Source organism: Nanorana parkeri, unplaced genomic scaffold, assembly GCF_000935625.1.
Source record: "Nanorana parkeri isolate BGI_ZX_2015 unplaced genomic scaffold, ASM93562v1 scaffold432, whole genome shotgun sequence".
Classification (NCBI taxonomy): domain Eukaryota; kingdom Metazoa; phylum Chordata; class Amphibia; order Anura; family Dicroglossidae; genus Nanorana; species Nanorana parkeri.
The window spans coordinates 844,809-869,431 of NW_017306700.1; the positions used below are offsets into that span (position 1 = coordinate 844,809).

The 24,623-nt window shown below is 42.8% G+C and overlaps 2 protein-coding genes across 2 annotated transcripts in view; one reads left to right on the forward strand and one right to left on the reverse strand.

Annotated features, from left to right (window-relative positions):
* SYN3 (synapsin III) overlaps window positions 1-24,623 on the forward strand; it is a 258,300-nt gene that overhangs the window by 135,783 nt on the left and 97,894 nt on the right. The window lies entirely within an intron of this gene.
* Window positions 1-24,623, reverse strand: part of TIMP3 (TIMP metallopeptidase inhibitor 3) — a 45,945-nt gene that overhangs the window by 7,026 nt on the left and 14,296 nt on the right. The window contains exon 2 of the mRNA XM_018560106.1: window positions 2,312-2,394. Within this exon, the coding sequence (XP_018415608.1) occupies window positions 2,312-2,394 (83 nt within the window). The remainder of the gene's footprint in view (window positions 1-2,311; window positions 2,395-24,623) is intronic.

Genomic DNA, 24,623 nt, shown 5'->3' on the forward strand with positions numbered 1-24,623 from the left:
CCGCCGGGGGGAAAGCTCCCCCCCCCCCCCCCCCCCCCAAAAAAAAATACCTTACAGCCGCTAAGGGTTCCAAACCTTGTGAAAAACATTCCTGCACATCACATTTTTCATATAAATGGCTTGGCTTCCTGCTTAGCAGTGCTGCATGATGATTGCACCTAACGGATTCTTTTATTTCAATGTAAGTCTACCTGACAGGATCTGTCTGATTGAACATAGACCCCATAAATTCAGTGCTCATGGAGCAGTGTTTTTAAATTTTTTTTATTAGTGTTTACTCTAAATAATTATGTCATCTGGCAGTGCCGACCTGTGCCCTCTCTGTTCATTTGAAGTGTGAAATGGAATGACAGGTCCACTTTAGGAAAGCATTCTTGTACCGTGTTGTTACACCTGCAAGGTGGAGACCTGGCAGAGACCACGCTGCCACTCCTGTCTACACAGCATCCTCCAGGGACCAGGCACAATCCATCTCTTTTTATTACGGAAAATGATCACACGTGCCCAGAAGCATTTCTCATTTTTTTTTCCCCTCGCTAAACGCTGCACAAGACAAGAGCGAATGTAACAGGTTGGAAGGAAATCTTGGAGCAGAGGATCCATCACACTGGCCATTCTAGACCTCCGGAGAGTTTGGGGAGAGGCGGTTGACTTCATCTGTTTACCAATCCAGCGTCCAGAGCTGGCACATTGCTCAGCAACTTTACTATGTACATGTAGAGTAAACACATTGAGTAATGAGGCCCAGAACACAACTTTCCTCTAGGATGGATCATGAGACAATACAGCCAGTCTACAAGTCAATGGGCACAGCTACTGTACATGTGACCTGTTCTAGCTGCCAAGATATTTGCTGTTCTGCCCAGCCAGTCTTTTTATCTGCACACTTATAAAACTCCATTATGAAGGGGTGGCCTTGCTATATATTGCTGGACCTCTGACACTTTCTGTTCTTTATGCTTGCTTATGGTCAACAGCATCAGTTTTCAGGAGAAGCTCTACCTTTTATTATTAACATCCTTGCGTTCCAGCCTAGGCGGAGATGATGTCCTCATCCAGCTGAGATTCCTGCCATGCCACAACATACACAAAAAAAATGGAGTCCTTTAGCTCCGGTGAAGGGACTCCACCTTTTATTATTAAAATAGCAGTCCTTTAGTTCCCGTCTGGTGTCTGACTAGACTGGGATTAGGCCATTAGCCTGCTGCAGGCAGGAGGAAGCATGTCCTCAGTCTCCTCTCCCCCAGTGATCAGACTGCAACATTGTAACTTTGTATCAGGGGCGTCCGGGTGACACCCCGCCGGGACGTCATTGCGAATGCGTGGGACGTCACATCTCGCACGCGCGGCCGTCTAATTGACGCCTGCTGGTGGCCATCTTGCTCTAGTGGACGTTGGCAGAGAGAGAAGGGGACGTTCACCCGGCGGGATGAGGTATGCCTCCGGGTCCCCTCCTCTCTCCTGACACTGTTGGGCTCTCGGTCCATGACTGAGTGCCCGGCTTTTTAAAGGGGGTGACACCAAAATGACTGTCAGTCATTTTGGTGTCACCCCTCCAATGGTGTTACCCGAGTGCGGGCCGCACCCCCCTTGTGACGCCACTGCTTTGTAACCAGTCACGGTGGGAGGCTGCAGCACGGGTTTATCGCTGTCAGATGATTGTGAACACAGAAGTGCATAGGGACCAGGATGGACATTATTGTGCCATCTCTGAGCTGGCATCTCAGTCCAGAAGTAGGTGACCCTGAATAATGCCTGAAAAAAGCTGGCGCCATCCTTCTGGAGTTAAAAGCAGAAGTCACGGTAAGTGCTATGATCGCCGTGAAAGGTAATAAATACCTGGAAGTGTTACACTGACATATTACTTGAAAAATTTATCTGATGCCAGGTTCTTTTTAAAATATAAGCACCCAGCTTACAGTTATAGTGAAAAAGTTAAGGCATCACAAACATTAGCTGAGCACTTTTCTTTTTCCATTTGCTTTCTTAACATCCCCACTGGTCTAAGTAACATCACGTGATCTTGTAAGAGCAGTGAAAGTGACACAGACCGTCTCATAAACTTGAGCAGAAGCAGAGGCCGAACACGCGGAGTACTACCGCAGTCTGATTTGAGGATGCTGCCCAGAGATCCGAACTGAATCATTTTATTTTCCTATAAAAGAGAACCTGTCTCCATTCAAATTGTAAGCTTGGGTCGGGCCCTCAATTGCCATGTTTCAGATATTCAGGTCAGCTGCTGTATGCCCCGTTTGTACAGCACCCATGACATGTATTCATCACATTGTTCTATAGTATAGAGAACACTCACCTTCATCTGTTTAACAGTGTAACGCATTGTACCGAAAGGCCCATCGTTCATCAGCTTCTTGCCCACCACTTTGGCTCTGATCACTGAAAGAGAAAAATAATATATATATTTATAATCAACTGCCAAGATAACAATCAACTTTCATCATATTATTAGGAATGATCAGCAGATATGTCAATAAATACAAAAGGGGTCTGTTTGTTAAATCCATAGGCCGGGGCTGGGCGAATGCCATTCATAAAATCATTCCCACCACTAGATGGAGCCGATGAGCATAGGAATGTCTTGTGCTCTTAGTCTCCATCTAGTGGCGGGAATGATGTGTGAATGGCATTCGCCCAGCATATGGAGGAGCAGAAAATTATTAATCGCCTCCAAAGTGCAGCTTCTTTCTTATAGTAGATATTATCCAACGGTTGAACTCGATGGATCCGTGTCTTTATTCAACCTTAACAACAATGTAACTATGTAAACCCCAACTGAAATGGTGTTTTGTTTGCTAAAGTTCTGTGCGTCATATTCAACAGCCATTTATTTTTTAAAGTGCTGCAGAAACTGTTAGCGCTATAGAAATCCTGCATAATACATTTTAATGACACTTTTTTCCCTTTTTATCCATTATTGTGCTTTCCTGCAGCCTCCTAGTGGACACTTCCTGTGATAGTTTCATGGCATTTCTCAAGACAGGTTACCTGATGGTGACAACAGGGAATTTTGCCTGCGTAATGCGTGTTGAAACTAGGGCTGCAACTAACGATTATTTTCATAAATCAATTAGTTGGCCGATTATTTTTTCGATTAATCTGATAAAATAAAAATTAAATACCATCTTTTATTTAAAATAAAATACACAAATTGAGTGGTAAAAACAAGGTTTACGTCAGAATAAAACTGTATGCACATTTGTTTGCAATTGCACTGCACCAGAATGCACAGCATTGTGGTACCGCGTTCCAGTGCGGTCGATCGCACTGCAGACGGGAGGCGTGTTTGGGGTGCTATTAGACCCCTAGTGTCACTTTTCAACGTCAATAGCTTTAGCTAGGAAAATGACAGCTGTAAACACAGCAGGCAGTAGGCTGGTGCAATAGCCACCCTGCTTTTAGCTGTTTTAAATTGCAATAGCCAATAAAAGGCTGGCTATTGCACCCGCCTACTGCCAATCAGCAGAGGAGGGAACTGAAGGAGAAAGTGCTCCCAGCTGCTGGATGGGTACTTTAAAAGGCATCAAATTATAATGAATGTGCTGCGCTTCATCTAGAACAATACATAAACAAATCTCTATAATAAATATGTGCTTAAATAATACATGCAATCAAAAAAAAGTGTTAACAATGAATCTTCAGATCAAACAGGACCTGATGAAGTCAATTGTGACGTAACGTAGCACAGCTCCTGTTTGATCTGTCTTTGCACCCAGAGAACACGGTGACACAGAGAGAGAGTTGTCAAGCATACATTTTATTTTTATTTTTATGTCTACTTTCCTCATGTGAGTAGTTTTTTTTAAATAAAAGGAGGTTTTTAATTTTGCGGTTTTACGCTATGGGCTGTGTTTATATTTTATTGGATATGGTCGTGATGACACGCTGACGTCATTTTCTGTGCATGACCTTTGAATAAGATCGATTTGGAGACCCATTAAAGCGATTCTAGACCTGTTCAGGTCCATTTATAAAGGTGAGCGGCCCACTGAGAGGGGGAGCACCTGGGTGATAATTGGAGTTGACGTATGGACTTTGTACAAAGAACTTTCACAGGGAAGGATAAAGAGTGTGGTGCACAAATCCTGAGCACTATATACGTGTGATTCCACATTTGTGTATATTCGCACACGGAATATATGATTTAACTTTCCAGAGGATTATTATTTACAAGGAGATTCATTAACACTTTTTTGATTGCATGTATTATTTAAGCACATATTTATTATAGAGATTTGTTTATGTACTGTTCTATGTATTGTTCTACATTCATTATAATGTGATATATTCAGAGGGTAACACTTCTTCTAGTGCTTGCAGCTACACAGGGTTTTGCGCGAGGTGCTATTTATCACTTTAAAAGGCATGTTGTTCCTCACTCCACCTTGATGGTATGAATTTCCACTACCTTCTCTAGCTCCCCCCTCTCCCTAAATGGCTGCCATTCTTTACTGCATGTTTGTAACAGGTTTACTTTTATAAAAATCAGCATTGGCTTGGCTCAGACAACGCCTCTACTCTTCACAAGCGCTTGATATCCAGTAAACATTCACTTGTTTCATATTCTCAAGATGTTCCTTTTTTATTTGTCATTTACCCCACCCATAATGTCCTTATAGTAAGAAGACGCTTTACAACCATCGCAGTCAGTTTCTGTTTTGCAAACGGTCTGCCAAATCCCGAATGTTCCATAACAATTCACAAGGTGGACGGGGGTTCTCTTCCTAGCTGGCAGCACGGCGTCTCTCGGGCCATACTGGGTGCATTGTTTCAGAGCTTCATCACAGCACAGGCACCAGCCAAGGATGGGTTAACTGTGTGGTCGGAAGGTTTATCCACCCCATGAGAAAATGAGAACAGGGTAGTGATCAGCGGCAGCTTGCGATAAACCGCTAACCGCTGCCTGCGAGAGCCAAACCATGAAAAATAAAGTGTCACGGAGTGAAAGAGCAGCGCAGTCCTTCAGCAATCACACGAGGAACAAGAAGCCTTCAAGAAGTTATTAAGAATCTCAGATCTGATCCTTAAATTGTCCTCCCTTGCATTCCTGAAGATGGCATTTTACTGCTCGCTGAAACCGAAGGCGAAGTGCACACATGGGCGTCTTTTTATTCTTCACTTGAACGCCCAAAAAGTATCACTTTAAAGTGATATGAGTCAAAAGTTTGAGCCATTTCAGATGCTGAAGACTAGAGAAGATCTTAATAAGTGTTATTTTAAAACCTTCTGAAGGCTGTGCGGGAATACTTCAGGCATGGCAGCTTTGCAAGATTAAATGGGGACACGCTTGCCAAAAATGTTACTTTAAATAGCTGGATCATCCAGAAGGAAAACTAAACAGCACCCTGGAGCCTGGTGGGTGTCAAGGGGGCCCAATTACAACTGTTATGCTCCTGCAGCCAATCAGGAGATTAACTCAACCTGTCAAAACTTGGTACCTGCTTGTCACATCACAAAGGAGGGTGGACTTGTAGGCATTCGGCTGTCTGATGGGGCCAGTATAGACAATACAAATGGAAAGGGGGGGGGGGGGGTTCTGTGCCCATCACAATCCTGTCAATGTCAGTTGAAGGGATGGAGGAGTCAAAGCTGCTTCTCCTCCTAGGGTCCAATTCTGCCTCAAATAATTTCTGATTAGAGGGGACCGTTCTCTTTAAGAAAGTCATGTACGCTGCAAGGAATATCTCAGGGGTATCCAAACTTTGGCCCTCCAGCTTTGGCGAAATTACAAATCCCATTATGCATCTGCCTCTGGGGGTCATGCCTGTCAGACTCTTTCAAGACCTCAAGGTATTTGTAGGTGTCACCACAGCTCGAGGGCCAATATTTGATTAATTTGTTGCCTGCAATGTGCTCTAAGGCTGGGCAGCCAAATCCATGAACGACTAAGGATATCCAGCCAACACTGCATTCATGATAAAGTCAGAAACCGACTCAATTGACTTTCATTGACTATGCAATCCACCGCAGTCACATTTCAGAGAGCTTCTCAAATTTTTTATGGGTGAGCCAGCTTGTGCTTCTTTAACTTCTTGCTCAATGCATCACCAGGCAGATTCAGACTCTGAAAGCGGGTGAAACTTGATCGGTGGTTGTTAAAAAAACTTTCCGATGGGGCAGTAACTAGCCTGCGGTGGGCGTGTTCAGGAATTCCTCTGCTGCATTACTGCCAGGGATTCCCAGTCCGCCAGATATGACAAATGGGAGAATGGGGGATTGCAGCCCTACAACATGCCTGCATAGGATACTGAAACCCCGCTTAGTTTAAATGCATTTTAGGGCCTAATTTCCAATTCTGACTGGAGCGTACCTTTAAAGTATACAAAATGCAAACCAAGAGCAAAAAAGTAGAATATTAGAAATCTGGAAGCCACAAAATGACCGCAGACTGTTTCAGGGATGAGAAGGATGTTTGTGGAGCTGAAGTGAATCAGGTACAGCAGGTGTAACCACACTGAGTCAGCTGCAAAAATACCCAAGAGCTGGGCTGGTAAGGAGAAGGATGGTAGATGAGGCCGCGCACAGATTTAGGCCGGCCCTTCCGTAACACATGGACAAATATTGGTTTAGCTAAAGCATTTAGCCTCTGTCAAAGCATCTACTGTAAGGCCAGTTCATGTCAGCTTCCTTGCATACTTCCCTGTGGGGGGGTTGTTAGTGTTTTGTTGAACCATTGGAAAGGAATGATTTACATAAATAATTCATGTCTGGGCAAAATAATAATAAAAAACAAATTTTTAAAAGTAAAGAAGTAAAAAATAAAATATATCAATAATAATAATGAAAATATCTAATATATTTATTTCTAATCCTGTTCTAAAATCATAACTAGACTTCAGAACTACGCCTATCCCCACCTCTCTCTGTCCCTCTTCTTATCCATACATTTAATTATTTTTCCTGTAAAGCAGTGCTGTTAGTCTTGGACTCCCAAGAGCCTGCCCTTACAATGTATGTACGAAAAAGGGTTCTTGGGAGATGTAGTTTTGGAGGCATACTTGCATTTAAAAGAACTGAGCTTGCAGAAGTTTCTGTGGTGTACACGTCAGGTGCATATACTGGTCCATTGGCAAGCTATTCAAACAAAAAGACTGCCTTAACGCAACACCCAATCACAACATAACGCACATAGGTTACGGCACCAAAAAGGTCTGAATGTATGGAAATTAGGTTCCTGCCTGGATGTTCCCCACGCCTTCTGTTCAGTAAATGTGGTGGAATCCCTCAGGCCCATTTTCAGACATGTCAGTTCTCAAAAATGATCTTCAAACCATTTATGGCAAAAGTAATGATTCGGCTCCCTCTGGACATCTCCTCGGCTAATCTCGTCTTACTTATGTAACTGTTCTAAAGCCAAGTCAGGTTATAAAAATAAACATATTAGTTCTTATAATCCCATTTCACAGTATAGTATATATTCTTCTGTATAAAAGGTCAAGTGAGGAGAATCTATTCTTATCAAAGTCAGCACATTGTGCTCATCGCTGGTTCATTATTTTGTCCTCTTATCATACACGGCACCCAAGTACATCTTCCTTGCTGTAGCATACAGAGGCAACGCTGCACAGTTCTGCTGGGACAAATATATTAGGAGGAAGTTGAATCATTCGGTGTACAACTGCACTCTCCGTTATAATGGTGCCGTGTAAGCTGGCAGCCTAAAGTAGACCCTAACTGGATGGTGCCGAATTTGCTAAAGCGACTGGCCAATTTTGCACCTTTTTTTTGCATCTCTGTGCTACTTTGCTATTTATCTCCTTGACCTACTTATCGTCCACATGTACTTGTCACCGGTGTTAGCAGCGCATCAATTCTCTGGAACACCCTAAAGCTAAACTCTGGGGAAAGCAAAACATTTAAAATAATTTTTTTATTTTTTTTAAATACCCTTGCAGTGTCTCCTCCTCTTGTGGCGTAGATGAGGCGGATGGGACAGAGCACACAAGCAAATTAAAGCTGGCCATATATTGTTGATTTTCATATGAACGTTCAGCAGAACATTCAATAAGGTCATCAGAGACTTGCCAAATGTTGTTTGAAATTTAATTTGGTTTTAACATTCAGTTTTGGAGTTTCCTGAATGAAAACCACATTTGAAAAATTTTCCATCCTGCTTCTCTGACTTTTTTTTCCGTCACTGCGGTCAAAAACAATCGTCGATTTGATCCCATGAACTATTAGGTGATCGAAAGAATGTTCCGAAAATTGTTTTGTAGAAAATAATTCTACTGGTACATAGACAGCTTAAGGGAAGAAGACAAACATGAACTATGTGGTGTCTACACTCATGTATGGGGAGACATTGGGGAATATTGGGGGCCCTGGTATGGGGTCCCCTACAGCCTACCTGTTTTTTTATGGCAGCCCTGAGCAGGGAAGGCAGCAAATGAATGCCCTTTTTCCTGGTACCCCAAGCATAAGCAAGCATTACAGAGTCCAACTTCATTAAAAGCAACAACGGTGAACCATGCCTGTGCAAAGAAGGTTAGCGCAGCCGCTTGTAGTCTTATATTGAAGTTTAACATGTTAAATATATAAGATTTAAGGTATTGGGTTTAGATCAACAGCAACAACTCTATTTCTGTCCACCTGGGAGTGTTGGGTGTTCTTGCTCACCTTTGTATGTCCCAGATCCTCCTCACACATTCTCTATTATAGGTCTCATAAAAGGGAACATCAGGTGTCCAGACCCAGGAAATCTCCAAGAAGTACATTTTAGGTATATATCCTGCTCCATTGAGGAGCATAGGGCCGAAGTGAACGACATCCACTGTTGACTGTTCCCAGCCTTTGATTTAACCTGTAGCCAGGTCAGGCACACATCAACAGCCTTAATATAGGGGATGCCAAGTGTTTCCAGAAAATAAAAGACTGTCAAGGGCTTTAACTCTCCAGCATCTACCAAACCCTAAAATATCAGTTTTGGGAGGACTGACTTTTCATACAATGTGAAATATTATAGCAACAAACTATGTGCTTAGGAAAATGTCAGGTCTTAATGACGGCAGGTCTGCTCGCAGCATAAGCACATGGCTAGATGAGCTTATCCATCTACTGTACAAATATGTTTAAACTTAATATGTCTTAATATGAACTTAATATTTCTCAGGACTCCAGGAATTCCCAAAGCTTCCGGTGCAGTGGAAGACCACTTCATTCATGCCAATTCTCACCCTGGTGTATCAAACCGAAGAGCAGGGGTCAGGGCAGCTCAGCGTCTTAGGTTTCTGAATTCTAGGAATAACATAACATACATAGTAAAGGGGGGAGGGGGGGTATGCAAGTGGAGCATTTATTCATGGTGGATTAGGAGGGGATTGCATTGGAAATGATCAATCTGCACCCAACTCTAACACTCAAGTACAAGGCAAGGGTGACTTTTAAATAGCCCTAGTATGCGTGTTCATGTATGTATGCATGTCAGAATGGAACCTTAGATTGTAAGCTCCTTGACAGAAGGGTGCGTAAATTGACAGCGCTATATAATACCTGTAATACACAAATAAAGGGTGCCAATATTTTTGTGCCTGTAAACCAATACACATGGGTTGTATTAGCTCAGCAACCAGTCAAAAATACATTTTTATTGGGTCCTACGTCGACTTCACACTGGTTTTGCATCCCCATACAAGTCTATGGTAATGCAAAACCAGATTGAAGCATGTGAGATGCAAGTCAGAAGGAGGTCAACTGCTGGTAAAATTCACCCATCAATGGGGTTGATATACTAAGGGCAAATAGGCTGCTCACATTGCACGGGAATTTTACCATTAGCTTAGTGAATGTGGTGAAGCTCTGCTGACTTCCATCATCCAATTGTATTTATCCAATCATGTGCAAGCATTTTTTCCTTGAACATGATTGGGTGTTCTTTGCAAAGTTAATTTTTCACCACATTCACTAAGCTAAGGGAAACTTCCTTTGCAAAGTGAACAGCCTATTTGCCTTCAGAAAATCGTCCCTAATAAACTCTCAATGATCTCAGGAGCATCCCAGACATATCAAACTGATGCCATCATCACAAACCCAAAGTGGGTCGATACAAGTCCTTAGTGTGTGGCAACAAGCTGCTTTCTAATTGGCTTCCCATGGAGAAGTACATTTTTTTGCTCACTCCAGTATCCACCATTTCAATGTGTCTATATTGGTTTAAGGGAATCTACATTTTTAGTTATGGTCCACATTTTGGATTTAGATGCACTTTAAACCTAAAATGTAATATACTGCAGTTTACCAGTCCTTAGAGGATGTGGCTGCATTAGTTTACTGTTTTTCAGGCTTTTTTACCTGACATTTCTTTTCCCTGGGTGACTACTTTCACTCCTCCAGTGTATCTATGTGGCAGCCCCTTTAATCTGTTCTCATTGAGGTTACAGAAGGAAGATATGGAGAATGTCTTACAGTATGCAAGTGTGAAATACAGATTAGAAATGGATTTATGAACACTTAACTTTGTCTGGTAAACCCGTCTGGTTACTTGTTTGTGCTTTGTTAAGAAATTCCTCTTTACATCCTGCCCTGGGCCCACAACAGGATGTGAGGGGAAATGTCCTCATACACAGTTGTCTTGTGTCTCACTTGGAATGTTTCTCTTCACCACTTGATTCTGGTGTCTCCATTGAAATATTTCCCTTCACCTCTTGGTTTGGTGTCTCCAGTGCAATGTTTCCCCTCACCTCTTAATTCTGGTGTCTCCATTGGAATGCCTCCTCTCACCTCTTGGTTCTGGCATCTCCATTGGAATATTTCCCCTCACCTCTTGGTTCTGGCATCTCCATTGGAATTCTTCCTCTCATCTCTTGATTCTGGTGTCTCCATTGAAATTTTTCCTCGCCTCTTGGTTCTGGTGTCTCTATTGAAATTTTTCCTCTCACCTCTTGGTTCTGAAGACAACGTCAACATTTTGGATTTCCCATGACTTCTTGTTTCGATGACAATGGTGATCAAGACAGACTGAGAAGGTGATTCTGTCCACCTGCACCACACAGACCGAAATAAAATCCTGACTGGGGTTTTAATCCTTCCTAACTCTATCCAGAGGTTTTGGCTATAGATTCACTTTAAATTAAAATTAACAAAAAGGCCAAATGTTATTTAAGATACAGATGTTTTTATGTAAGAGGTGGACAGACAACGCTCAGTTTCCTATAAATCAGGAAATCTTTGGTCCATGAGGAAAAATGCTTTCATGACCAGCAGAACATTCAAGCACTTAGAGGAAATGCCAGCAGCGTTCTAGGAGATGAAGTTTGGTCATGCATGCTTTGCATTTCCCAGGGACGCAATCAGACAAAACAAAAACAAACAAAAACAACAAAAACGTTACCAGCCAGAAAAAGAACTTTGCTATTCCTGGCTGAGCGAATGTGTCTTCATTACAAGTATACGGAGCAGAGTTCAAAGCATAGCTCATTGCTGCAGGCCAGCCAAAAGCTTAGGTGTCAAGTGACCGGCAGCTTTCACCCCGAGCTATTCGGAAGCAACAGTTTCCCACAATAGAACAGGAAAATATTATTGAAAAATGATCTTCGGAAGTTGGCCCTCATCACATGTTAGTCCGACGGAAAAGGGTCAGTTCACCTTTGTAGGCTTAAGGGATGACATCATCAGATAGTTACTCAAAAAGGTAGACCAAGAACATCACTGAAAAGGGTAAAGCTCTTATAAGGATTCTGTTTTATCATCATTACCAACTGGATTTTCATTTGCAGGATTTCATGTCAACTGTTAAAGATGAACGCTGGGCAGATATAAAAAAAGATACAAATAAGTGCAGTCCTGTATTTATTAATACATCATTAAGTGTATTTTTTCTAATGGCAAGGTATGCTGTATAAATCTCAGGACAGGTTGGACAGCAATACAAATTCAAAATACTTTTGGCAGGTGAAACAGCTCCCTTATATGCATTTTATCAGTGTGTTTAGTTACTAGGAGTTGCAAATTGCCTGGAGTTCAGCTTTAACTTCTCAAGAAAATTAGGTCACCTTTGGGCTGGTTCACACCACAAAGTCCGCACTCCAGTGCGTTCAGCCTCTAGAACGCACTGGAATGCAAGCCGGCTGGCTCCCTGTATTCAGGGGCGGGAGGGGGCATGGCAGCGCATTGAAGTCAATTGCCCGCACCCAGAACGCGGGCACATTAGTGCTTGCGTTCCAGTCCAGTGTGATCTGCAAAAATAGTGCTTGCAGTATTTTTGCAGATTGCACTGGACTGGAACACAGGGCGATCGCAATGTGGGCAGGGGGCATGGCTACAGTGCCATTGACTTCAATGCACCGCCATCCCCCTCCTGCCCCTGAACGCAGGGAGCCAGCCGACTTGCGTTCCAGAGGCCGACTGCACTGAAACGCGGACTTTGTGGTGTGAACGGGCCCTTAAAGCAAGTGCAATCCTTTTTTTTCAAAAGGAGAGAGGCTGCAAAATAAATGTTCCTCCATATAATTGTGCTAAAGCTGGTGGAATCACATTAAAAAGTCTCTGTGCCAAAAAGCACCATAAAGATCCCCATAAAAAAATGTTGTCAAAATGTTTGCATCATGTTCTATTAACCTTCTTCAGAGCTATGTCATGTGTCAATCAGCTACACAATTTCTCCTCCTTTACACTAAAAAGAAAAAAAATGGGGTCAGAGTAGGGGTACTAGACGCTGGGGAGAGAAGAATGGTTTTCTCTGTGGGAAGATGGACCTTCCAATGGCATCCAAATGAAGTGAATACAGAACAGAATCTGGATAAAGTTCAACCTGCTGGCTTTTTCTCTGTTGGTCCTTTGAAACTTGTTTCCCCCAGTGTTGCATAGTCAGCAGATTCACCCAGCTATAGACATCCATTGTTCTTGTTTGTAGAGAGAAAGGAGAAAGCTGAGCTGATGGCCATGAGAACATTACCCAACACTGAAAAAAGGCCAAGCGCTTATTCTTGATGTCTTCATTACATACCTGGTGGCCGTAGCGTCTGTGTGAGGTCCCCACAGCATGTGTTTATTTACTAAAACCAGATCGATCCGGCCTTTTCCTATTGTCTTCAGTGAATTCTATCCCATTAGCCAACGGCTAACCTGTCAGCAGAGGGGGCTTTTCATCTCCTGGATCTGCCATTGTCTTCTGCTCCATTCCCACCATTAGTAGGCAGGGATGGTCCAAGCTTCCTGTTATCCCTTTGTCAGAGAACATAACGGCATGAATTCCATTGTCAATAACCGATCAAGGGTTGGTCTCGGGGTTAAAGAGCGCTGTAACTGAGGGGCTGGGCCATAAATGAAAAGGAGAGCAAACATTTCAATTCCACATCTCGCTGCTTCTGGTTACTTAAAGGGTTAGTTCACCTTTAATTATTTTTTTTAAATCCATATACCAATACATTGAAATTTAAAATTCTACCCTCTGTGTTTAAATATTATTCTTGCTTTCCTTAATGCTGCTTATGTGGGCTCCCCCTCTTCGTGGACACGCTCCCTGTGAACGAGCACTCTAATACCGGAACTCGGCTTGCCTAACCACACATGCGCAGTCCACTGTCTCTCTCGCAGAACTCCGAGCTTAGCAAAAGAAAGTAGACTGTGCATGTGTGGTTAGGCATGGCGAGTTCTTGTAGTGGAGTGTTCGTTCCAGAGGAGCTCTGGCTGTGCATCCAACAGTTAGTCCATCCTGTCATGTAGGAGGGCAGTATTTCAATTTGTAATGTAAGCTGCAATAACTAAAAAAAACAACAACAACAAAAAACACAACAACACATTTTTTTTGAAAAAGGTGAACTAACCCTTTAACAGAAACATTTCTTCTGCTCAGCTGATAGATGTAGATTGATATAAAAGATGCAAATAATGCAGCTCTGTAATCCCAGGCATGCATCTGGCAGGTATAAAAGATGCAAATAATGAAATAATGCAGCTCTGCAATCATTAAAACAGAATAAAATGCATTCTTTATGCAAGCAGTGTAAGTGTCTGCATTTGATCTGTTGTCTGCCTTTTGCAGTCCCTGTACAGCAAGGCTGGAGTCCGAGTGGAAAAAGCTGTACAAGTAGCTATTTAGTTCATGCCAATAGGAGGAAAAAGCAGAGATGAGCTGATCACTGTGCTGCTTCACTTTTCACTGTCCAGTCACTGGCTGGGGTGTGTCCATGGTAACCTGGGCTCAGAGGAAGTGGGTTGAATAATGCTGGCCATCAGACTGAGGACATCTAGCTGCAGAAAAAAATACTGCAGTGTGTAATCTATGGATTGCAGCAAAAGCGGGTTCTGTTATTATAATATAGGATTTATATAGCGCCAACAGTTTGCGCAGCTCTTTACAATATAAGGAAGACATTACAATTTAAATACAATTCAAGGCAAGATGGTAAGGAGGGCCCTGCCCGTGAGGGCTTACAATTTAATTTGATAGTTAATGGGCTACTCATTTCATCTTGTTATTTGTGATTGGAGTTCTGCTTTAAGGTAGAAGTAGTGGATTACACAGAAAGTTCTGAGCTCACATTTGTTGCCCGGAATCACCTTTGTCCTTAATACGTACAGGAAAGGACGCAGCGTAGGAAGGACACAGCAAAACACCTGTTACAGGCGAAGGTCATAAATCTTCAAATATTACAATATAGACTTTATTTAGAAGCACATCTGCAAGTATCAATACGAGATTCCTCCCCAGCCCATGAACTATAGCGGATGGCCGTTTCCTCTACGCAGAGGATTGTTTCCAACTGCTGATATATGTCTTCCTCTGGATAAAATCCCTATCACACCCTCCACAGCTGAAGAGGAAGAACTAGGAGGCCCCTACAGATGGTATAGAACTCACACAAGCTGAACAAAAATAGACAATAAAAGCAGCAGGAAATATTATATGATAAATATCATTCTGGTTTAAATACTCCCGTTCGACACAGAGTATAACGGCCCTGGGGAAATCTACCGCAACCGCACGATTATTCAATACTCTCCGGGCTGAATTTGCATCGCTAATGTGAAAAAAAATATTTTAATCAAAGTTTGATTAATCAAAGTTTGTTGGGAGTGCTGAAAAAAAAAAAAAAGAAAAGCAAACTTTGGGCTAAATAATCTTTGGAGCTGCTAGACTCGCCAATGTAATGATGCATCGTTTCTTCTAAAGAGAGAAAATGACATGCACTATAAAAAGCACAGTGGTGTAGTGGTTTGCACCTCTGCCTTGCCACACTGGGGGTCTCTGGTTCAAATCCTGGCCAGGTCACTAACTGCAAGGCGTTTGCATGTTCTCTCTGTGCTTGTGTGGGTGTACTCTGGTTTCCTCCCACACTCTAAAAGACATGCTGGAAGGTAAATTGGCCCTGTGTGTATGCATGTGAGATAGGGACCTTAGATTGTAAGCTCCTTCAGTGCAGGGACTCATGTGAATGTGTAAATATGTAACGTGATGTGTAAATTGTAATAAACTCTGTGACTCTAACACCCAGACACATTTAGTTTCAGTGCCTCTCTATGTGTCAGGGTGGAATGCAGCAGCTAAGTGTGGGAAGCAGGGATGCCTGGTGGCTGTGGGGAAATTTGGCATCCCCAGCATCCCTGTTACACACAATACAGTATTTCTATTAATATCCAACGGCGTTTGAGCTGTAAAAATGGGACTCATTGCAGTGAGTTCATTTCACAAATATTACAATTTCTATAAAATATTTTAGCACCTTGAACATTAAAATCATAGCAGATTTAAATCTCTATTTTAATTAGGGAAGAAAGTTATTTTTGCAAAATTTATTTCACTTCAAAATTGCAGGAAAACACGCAAACTCAAGCTGCCGATATATTTAAAGAAAGAAGAAAAAAAATTATTTCTGATCAACAGAAATAGTGATTACAGAGTCTAGATCAGTTAAGATGTGTCGCGATTAGAGTAACAGAAGGGTTTTTTTTTTACCATTTCGCCAAAATTTTTATCAAATTTCATTCTAATAGTGCGTGTACAAAAGGAGCATTGGGGATGCTGTAAAAATGTAACCATAGCTCCTGATTAGAAACATAGAGCTGCTTATAGAAAGTGTTGTAATTTTTTCCTCGAATGATCATGTTAAATTAGACATTTTAGCAAATTATATATTTTATTATGAAATAAATAATAATAAAAACAAGAAAAAAAAAACACAAACACATTCTAGGGTCATGTCACACTAGTGATCATGCCCAGGATCACTTTGCAAGACACAGCAGGGAGTTAAAAAGAAAACTTTCACCTGCTTGCATGTGTTGCTCTGTCGCTGGCAATTTAAGTTTTGCTGCATTTTTGGAAGAAAAGGAGCATCCCATTGCTGTGGACGCAAGCAAGGGAGTGATAATGCAAAGCAGGTATACAACCTCCACATATTTTCTATCTATTCTGTCAATGGTGAATTGTCAATAGCGACAGGATTGCCAGAGTGACTTGGACCTTATGCAGGTAGGTAGGCTGTTGTCACACAGGACATTCTGCTCTGAATGTTGGGCAGTGAGAGAACATTGTGCTTGCCCCGGCTAGTGAGGGAGAAACCTCGTAGAAACAAACAAGCAGTCTGGCGTTTTGATAAGCTGTCGCCACCACCATGTTCGCTCACATGACATTGCCCTAAGGTGGGCTGGTGACATTCTATAGCGGTTGTCTATGATGCCATTTGCAGCACGCAATGCAAGACCAGTATGGTGTAAGAAAAAGATATATTGAATATTTTTACATATTAGATACAGTTTTGAATGATCGTATTAGTAATGATCGTATTAGTAGACAGTAAGGGGATATCCCTGCACACAGGTGCATTTCAAAAGGGAGGAAGAGCTTGTAGGAGGTCATTCATGGAGAATAGCTCCAGGGAGTTAAGAGAAGTATTACTGTGACCACTACAATCGCCAGTGATTGATATGTATGGATGAAGGGAATGACAGCTACTGTATACATCAAAGCCAATAGTTACTTCCTGCTGCGCTAACAGTGTTTGAGTTTTTCTGTCAAAGCCGCGTGGGATGGAAATATTGAGGTGACGAGTGAATGAAAGCAAGTGGAAAGGTACAGAATGAGCACTGAGCAGCCATCGAGTGCAAGACGTAATATGCAGATGTTGTCCAGCAAACACTGATAACTCTATCAATTGACTTTGATGTCTGATATACTGTAATTCCCTGCAGCCCAATCCAGCAGGATTTTCATATTGTTCCTCGTGTTGCAGTCTCATACCAATTCTATACTTATGCAAACTCCCTGGTAAAGTGTATCTAAAGCCAACGCTTTCAGATTTTAAGTGGGGAAGAGTTAGAACCCCTGCTGTCTGGGTCCTAGTTGGCAGGCTTTGCAGAGACAATAGGAAGTTAGAGGAAATCTCTTGTTAGTCTTATGACGACCCTGTTCTAGCGATTTTCTCTCACCTACTGCAAAAACTTGGATTTTCCATCAAAAGGCGATTGTAGCCGTATCAAGGCACTTACAACAACATAGCACAGCTGAGTACTGTCCATGCTCCTTTTTTTATTTGCACTAACAGTTAAGTTTTCAGGGTGTACCTCCTTTTGTCTAAGGTCCATACCTTAGACAAAGTCAGATACCTAAAACAAAACAAAAACCCCCACCTTGCATTGGGGCAATACTGTAAGTACCCCTGTACTGCAAGGCTTAACTGCTCAGTTTTGTCTAGAGGGATTCTTTAAAGCAATTTTACTTACCCGATACCTGCTCTTGCTGGCTGTAGGACCGCTGCTCGCAGCTTCTTCCCCCTTCACTTCGCTATGGCGGTTTGAAGCTCGCTGGCACCATCACGTCTAATGCAGCGTTCATAGACCTGCGTTATACAGGAGGATGCCAAGGAACGTTCCACAACCAGAGCGGACGGGAGATAGGTCAGCGCCAACCAGTGAGGGGAACGGGGGATCAGGTAAGTTAAACGGCTTTAAAGAATCTCCGTAGACAAAAATGAGAAATTAACCCTTGCAGTGTGGGGGTAGTCCAACTCCAGGGGAAGGTTTTTTGTATCCAGAACTGGCCTTTAAAGCAAAATGTTAAAAAGAGCAGTCTCTGAACATAAAACAACTTGAACTTGCACGCACATATATTACATTACTGTGTGCATGTGTGTGTTTTTTTTATTTTCTTGATGGTCCTTTAGGTTCACACTTCTTGGAGTTCTTCTTTAACCTAAAACCATGCATGGCCATGCGGCACTTAAATAGCTTGCATTCCTCTTGCATGCCCTTTTTGCCATCTTCGGTTAATCAATTACACTTGAACTTGAGCAGGCAGGAAGAGAAGGGTGCTGTGTGTGTATGCAGGAGGTCTTGGTCTTAGAACAAGAATAAGCTCACAGCTTCCAGTGACAAGCCTCTTTAAGGCTCCCCTGGGGACAGAATTCCAAGTTTGTCTAAGTAGATTTCGATCTAAGTCACGGTGCCGGTATTCCACATTCCTCAGTAAGAAGTTAAGGCACTGCACATTCCTGGACTCAAACAGACATTGTATTCATTGTTAGCACCAAAGACAGGCATGCTTCTCAGGAAAGGTGACCTGTGGACACAGTCACATCCATGCAGGTATAAGAAACAGTGAATGGTGCACAGTCTGCTTGCAGTAAACCTTGAACTTGTAAAAACTGTGAAATAAAGCTGACCAAACACTGTTAGAATTTAGAGAATTGGGTGACATGATAATTATGGGAGGCCCTGCACCACCCAGCTCAACACACTTAGATTGAAAAATTTAAAGGAGCTTGGTGGCAAATAGTGAGCCAACCAGGCCACCATTCGTATATTCAAGCAGCCACACTACGGTGGCTGCTTGAGTACAACAGCTGGCAGAAGAAGATTCCTCCATGTGTAGCATAGATATTGGAAAATGAGCAGACTGAACAAGAAAAAAAATTATACTTGTATGACCAGCTTAAGACTGGGTGTTCATAGAAGGCACTGTGAGGGCTCTTAGGAGGGGGGGAAGATAGAGGAAAAATGCCCAGGGATCTCACGTGTAGAGGCCCCCTAAAGACAGCTCAATTTTTGGACAGAATGCAAACCATGAGTGGCCTTGCAAGTGCTACCTGGCTTAACAAAAGTCGATTTAAAAATCCAGTGAGCTGGGTAGAACATTATTGGCCAAACGTTGACCGCATCCTATCAGCCTAAAAGTGCCTGCAGGTACCATGGCTGCCTAAATACAATAGTTGGAAGGGTGTTACTCATCTAGCAGTAGTTAAGTGATGAAAGTATGGGATCTGGTCATTGAGTAGGCAACTTCCGCAATCCAACAGAGTCTCTACAGTATCCTTGGAGGAGTGACAGTAAACACAGGTAGGAACTGAAGGGCCACAACAATTAAATAGTCCAGATACACTTTATTCTGTTAGGGTCAGGGGACATTCAAGTAGAGGCCAATACATATCTGGCTGGTCCAAAACACACCCCCTTCACCGGACTCATATCTTGACAACAATCCCTGCAGCTTAAACGTTGTTTTATGTTATGATGGGAGTACTTCAGGTATGTCAGCCAACTACTCTACTTGAATGCCCTTTGACCCTAATAGAATAAAGTGGATTGTGGAAGTTGCCTCCTCGTTGACCAGATTTTAGATGGTGTGGTGCTTCAAGTCCTACATGTACTGCCGTGAAGTGGAGATTCCCCCATTGCTTGCTCTTAGCAGGGATGGGGGAATATCGACAGAGAACATTGAGCCGTGTATACCAGCCCTAATTCCAGCCCAGGCACTAGGTTTAGAAGCCAACACAGACATGGGATCACCACCTCATCCAGTGAAGATTGGGTACCTTAAAATAGATCCAAACCCAAGCCCCGAAATCCCATATAAGCTTTAAATTGCGATTGTCATTTCAAAAGTGTTTTTTAATCTTTTAAATATTCAGCTTTTGTTAAAATAATTTCTGGTGAAGCAAGGCACCAGTGGCGTCACAAGGGGGGGGTGACACCAAAATGACTGAGTCATTTTGGCGTCACCCTCCTCTGAAAAGTCATGCACTCGGTCATGGATCGAGCGCCCGACAGTTTCGGGAGAGAGGAGGGGACCGTCCCCTCCTCTCTCTGCAGGCATCCATCACCAAGATGGCCACCGGCAAGTATCAATAAGATCGTTGCGCATGCGGGATGACGTCATGGCAGGGTGTCACCCGGTAACCGCTCCGGGTGACACCCAGGCCTCGGGACGCCCCTGGAAGGCACTTCCTCTGCCCCAGTCACCCAACTGTTCTCCTGCATTGACACCACCTCACAAGGGCTTCCTATGGGGAATACAAAAGGGGCAGTTTTAACACACATTGCGTAGGTATGGTCAACTGTTGTTACCATCAGGAAACTGGCCCTGGGAAATACCATGCAGCAATCACTGGAGTCCATATAGCCAAGAAATTACCAGAGAGGCTACAAAAGATCAGCTACACTGAGATGCAAAAAAGGATGGAAAAAAGAAGTGCTTTAGCAAACTTAATTTAATGAAGGCTCACTTCTACTTTAAATTAAAATGAAACATTACAATTAGAAATTTGTAGAATTTGTAGCGCAAAAATAGTCATCATGTTTTGGCTAGAGTTCCAGCTATGCGTGATAAAATCTTGCCCTTTGTCTGGGGAGCTGGGTGGACCCCATGTGTCAGGACAAAGATGTGTACTCTTCCATACCCCAGAATGATTAATGAAGCCCGCACGAGACTGCGACCGAGTCAAGGGTGTGACTCGTTTTTACACAAAAGGAAAATTAATCGGCACACTGGATGAGGTGAACAATTGCTCTCCTGCCTTTCAAGCCCTTCCTGGGGTCACAAACACACGCACACAATAATGCCAGATTACTACCTCTGTGCCTTTCATCAAAGCTCGTTGTAGCATGACCTCATCCTTGTAAAGGCCGAATACTGTACATATTTCATGTGTTCCTGCAAGCCAGCCTCACGTCTGGTATTTAATTACTGAACAAAGTTGACTCTAAACAGTCTGTTTTCTCAGCAAGGTATGCGACACGGCAGGTAGAGGTAAAGCCCAATTCAACTTGCAGTTCAAATCTGCTAAATACATTCCAGACAAGAAAACAAAAAAAGGCGTTCAAAGTCTTACAGTTCACTTTCTTTAGAAATCATCCACAGCTCCAGTAGAAAAGCCTGTCACTTGTCAGCATGCTGCAGAGAAGGACCATTGTTCTCAGCATGGAAACAGTGGTCTCTCTGCAGGGCATCAGATACACCCCTGATGAGCCAGTGTTGGAACTTCTTGCACAGCCTCACAGAGAAAAACACAAGCACCCAGTCTGATATGCATGCTGCACATGGCTTGAGGACAGGAAGGAAGCCACAGCTTTATTCTCTACCTTTTTCAATACAACAGAGTATACCATAGATAACAGAATTTATAAATACTGCCATCTAGTGACCGAAATTGTATACTGCAGACGTTGTTGCTAGAATACACATTACTGTGTTTATAACAGCCAGACCTATAGCTCTGTAATCAGCAAAGCTCCTGGTTTATGTTGATTGGAGAGCTGTAGCTGAATAGCATCTCGGTGCGGCTGATCACCTCCAGCCTCTTTCAGCCACTTCCTGTCTACATACATGCATTTGCCACAGCACCAACTGCACATCATTGCATGGAATAGGTTTCCCAAACACAAACAAACAATTTTTGGCTTATTTTCTATAATCCCTCTGTTACACTTTCCCAAATTACTTTACTGCGAACGTCTAGCTATATGCAGACATCCTCTTACCATGTAGGGATGAGGGAGTTGTGATTTCCCAGAGAAATGCAAGGCCATATTCAGGAGATTTTACCAATTTAACTCATTTCATTGCAGCAGTGGGCTATAATGGCTCCGTATGGTTAAAGAAGCTCATTTTTGCGCGTTTGTATGCGTGAGTTCAGTGTGCAGTTTTTTGCACATTTTTATGTGCATGAAGATGCTTGTTTTGACTGGCAGCTCAAGAAACATTGCAGTCAATGGACGAACGCGTGTACAAAACATGCTAACAATGTGCAACATGCTTCTGCTGCGCATTTCCATTGAAGTCTATGGTGGGTAAAACAAGCTTGAATCTGGTCCCCCAAAAAAAGCCCATGTACAGCAGGGCACTGTACATAGTTTCCTGAAAACATCCCAGAAACCTGACTCAGTACTCCTCTTAAGAGCCCTCACCCCTGATACAAGCAGTGTGCTTGCTCTTGGGAGAAGTTATACAAAAATCAAAATAGTTTTAGAATAGTGAGCGCTATGGGTCTCCTGGAGTGAAGTGAGAGTCCAACAATAAGTGGTATAAAAATATATATATGAATATCTCTAAGCAAACATCTTATAATGTGAAATAAAAATGCTAAAGTGATATGTGAATAAACAAATAACGTTCCTTATCAGACTGTTTGCATGAGGAGTGGCCTAGGTATTGCCCACAAGTAATGCTGAGCCTCCATTAATGAAAAACTAAAATGCAATATATTAAAGGGGTAAGCCTGGAGAGGAGCCTGTACTGTGGGAAGGCCGTAGTTCAGCTTTAGGAATAAGTGCGGCTTAGTTTACATGCAGCGTGCACATTATCCACAGATGGATGCTTGTCCGCGCTATTATCAGCTTACAAAGTTCACAAAACGATTTTTCCACTTAAGACGCTGAAAAAAGGTTTATGAAAACAATTCTTCCAAATCCTCCTGAATTCTTCTCCACATTTCATGTGTAACTAGATAAATGATGTGCTTCATCAATCTCAGGTCTACCCCATTGTGCGACGCATTCAGATCAGACTTCTGTCGGGAAATGGAATTGTGAACAATGCGCATTGTCCTCACCTTGTCATTATTTGTCACTGAAGTGTCTCTGGCAGATTCAGCCTAATGAGGATGCAGCTGCCGCTTCCATTCACACGGGTTTCATGGCATATCATGGCAAGGCTTTGATGGCAGGGTAAAATGATTCTCTCCCAGAGGAAGCTAAAGAAGAACTTTACCTAAAAAGGAGTATTTTAGTTGTGGACGGAGCCTTCATCTTCTATCTTTTTATAGCAGATTAGGGGTAAGGGTCTCACCATAGTTCCAGACTCAATTTCTGTTCACCAGCAGGGGGGGTCTACATTGGGCTCCACCTACTCTTCTTAATGCATTCTTCATTATATACAATTAACATGGAAATCCAGCGGGAAGGATAGGAGCTGCTCATAATGGGTGCAGGAGCTATGCAGGCCTTGGAACTCAGCAGCCTTGGAACTCAGCACACGGATGGTGCACGCCCCTCATAATGAGCACAGCAGGTGAACAAATGCAGAAACCCAGTGCAGGAATGGTGGGAGCCCCCTATTAATGAGCACAGGCGATGGTCAGACCTGGGAACCTAGCATAGTGATGGTGGGAACTAGGGATGCACCGATACCACTTTTTTAAGGCCGAGTACCGATACTTTATTCCAAGTAAGTGCATCCCTAGTGGGAACCCTTCATAATGGGCACAGCAAGTGTGCAGACCCAGGAAGTCAGCACAGGAATGGTGGGATCCCATCATAAAGGGCAGAGCAGGTGTGCAGACCCAGGAACTCAGCCAAAGGGTGGTTGGAGTCCCTTATAAATGGGCACAATAGGTGTGCAGACCCAGGAACTCAGCCCAGAGATGGTGCTAACCCCTTATAATGGGCACAGCAGGTGTGCAGACCCAGGAACTCAGCCTAAGGATGGTGGGAGTCCCTCATAATGGGCACAATAGGTGTGCGGACATAGGACTTAGGAACTCAGCCCATGTGACAGCTGAGCTGGTTTGATCCAGGAAAAAAAAAGCAGAACGTCCATGAAGTATAATTGCACTTTCACTGGTTTGCTCAGTACAAGCTGTGCTATCAAACAACAGGATGTATAGGAACGTCTGGGCACAGACACAGTTCTAAAAGGCAGATATTAAACGATCTGCTTTACAGGAAGGTTGGAAAATGTATTAATTGGTTGTACATAGTGATGTCAACAACCCCACCTTTTAAATCAATATCATACTTCTTAATTAGAAACAAGTTTTATATTAAAGAGACCCTGTCATCACACCATTCATTTCAATATCTTGAATTTTCCGATAAGATTATATGCGCATTTAGCATATTTTAGGGTCTCTTTAAAGGCCTGGTCCACCAAAAGTGGATGTGTCAATGATAGGGGGAGTCTAGTGGACTAGGTCATTCACCAACTGCCATGGGGGGCTTTAGCTTGGCATGTGGGACCCACGTGTAATTTCAGTGCTGCCAACTGTGAGATAATACAAGATGTATAAATGTAAAAAGAAAATTGCTAGGTTGAGCCTCAAAACTGCCACCTGGGGGCTTTTGCGCGATTGTGGATGGCAATCTGATAAGGAGTAAAAAAAAAAAAGGCGGATGGCCTAATTTTCTGTTTAGTTTGTACAGACCTCAACCAAATGACTTCATTATGGCTTCACATGTTACTGGTGGATAAAGGCTCACATTGTTCAGGAAGATGATTGCATAGAGTGTGCAGTCACTTCAGCATTGGCTACGTAATGTAAAGACCATTGGAAATGCCTAATTAAATGTTTTGGTCCGGCCATGTGAGGCTGTATTCTTTTCCAAGAAAGCCCAATTGCAGCACTTACAAATCAGATTAAACTGTAAAGATTTGCAATAAATTTATAAAATGTGTTGCAACT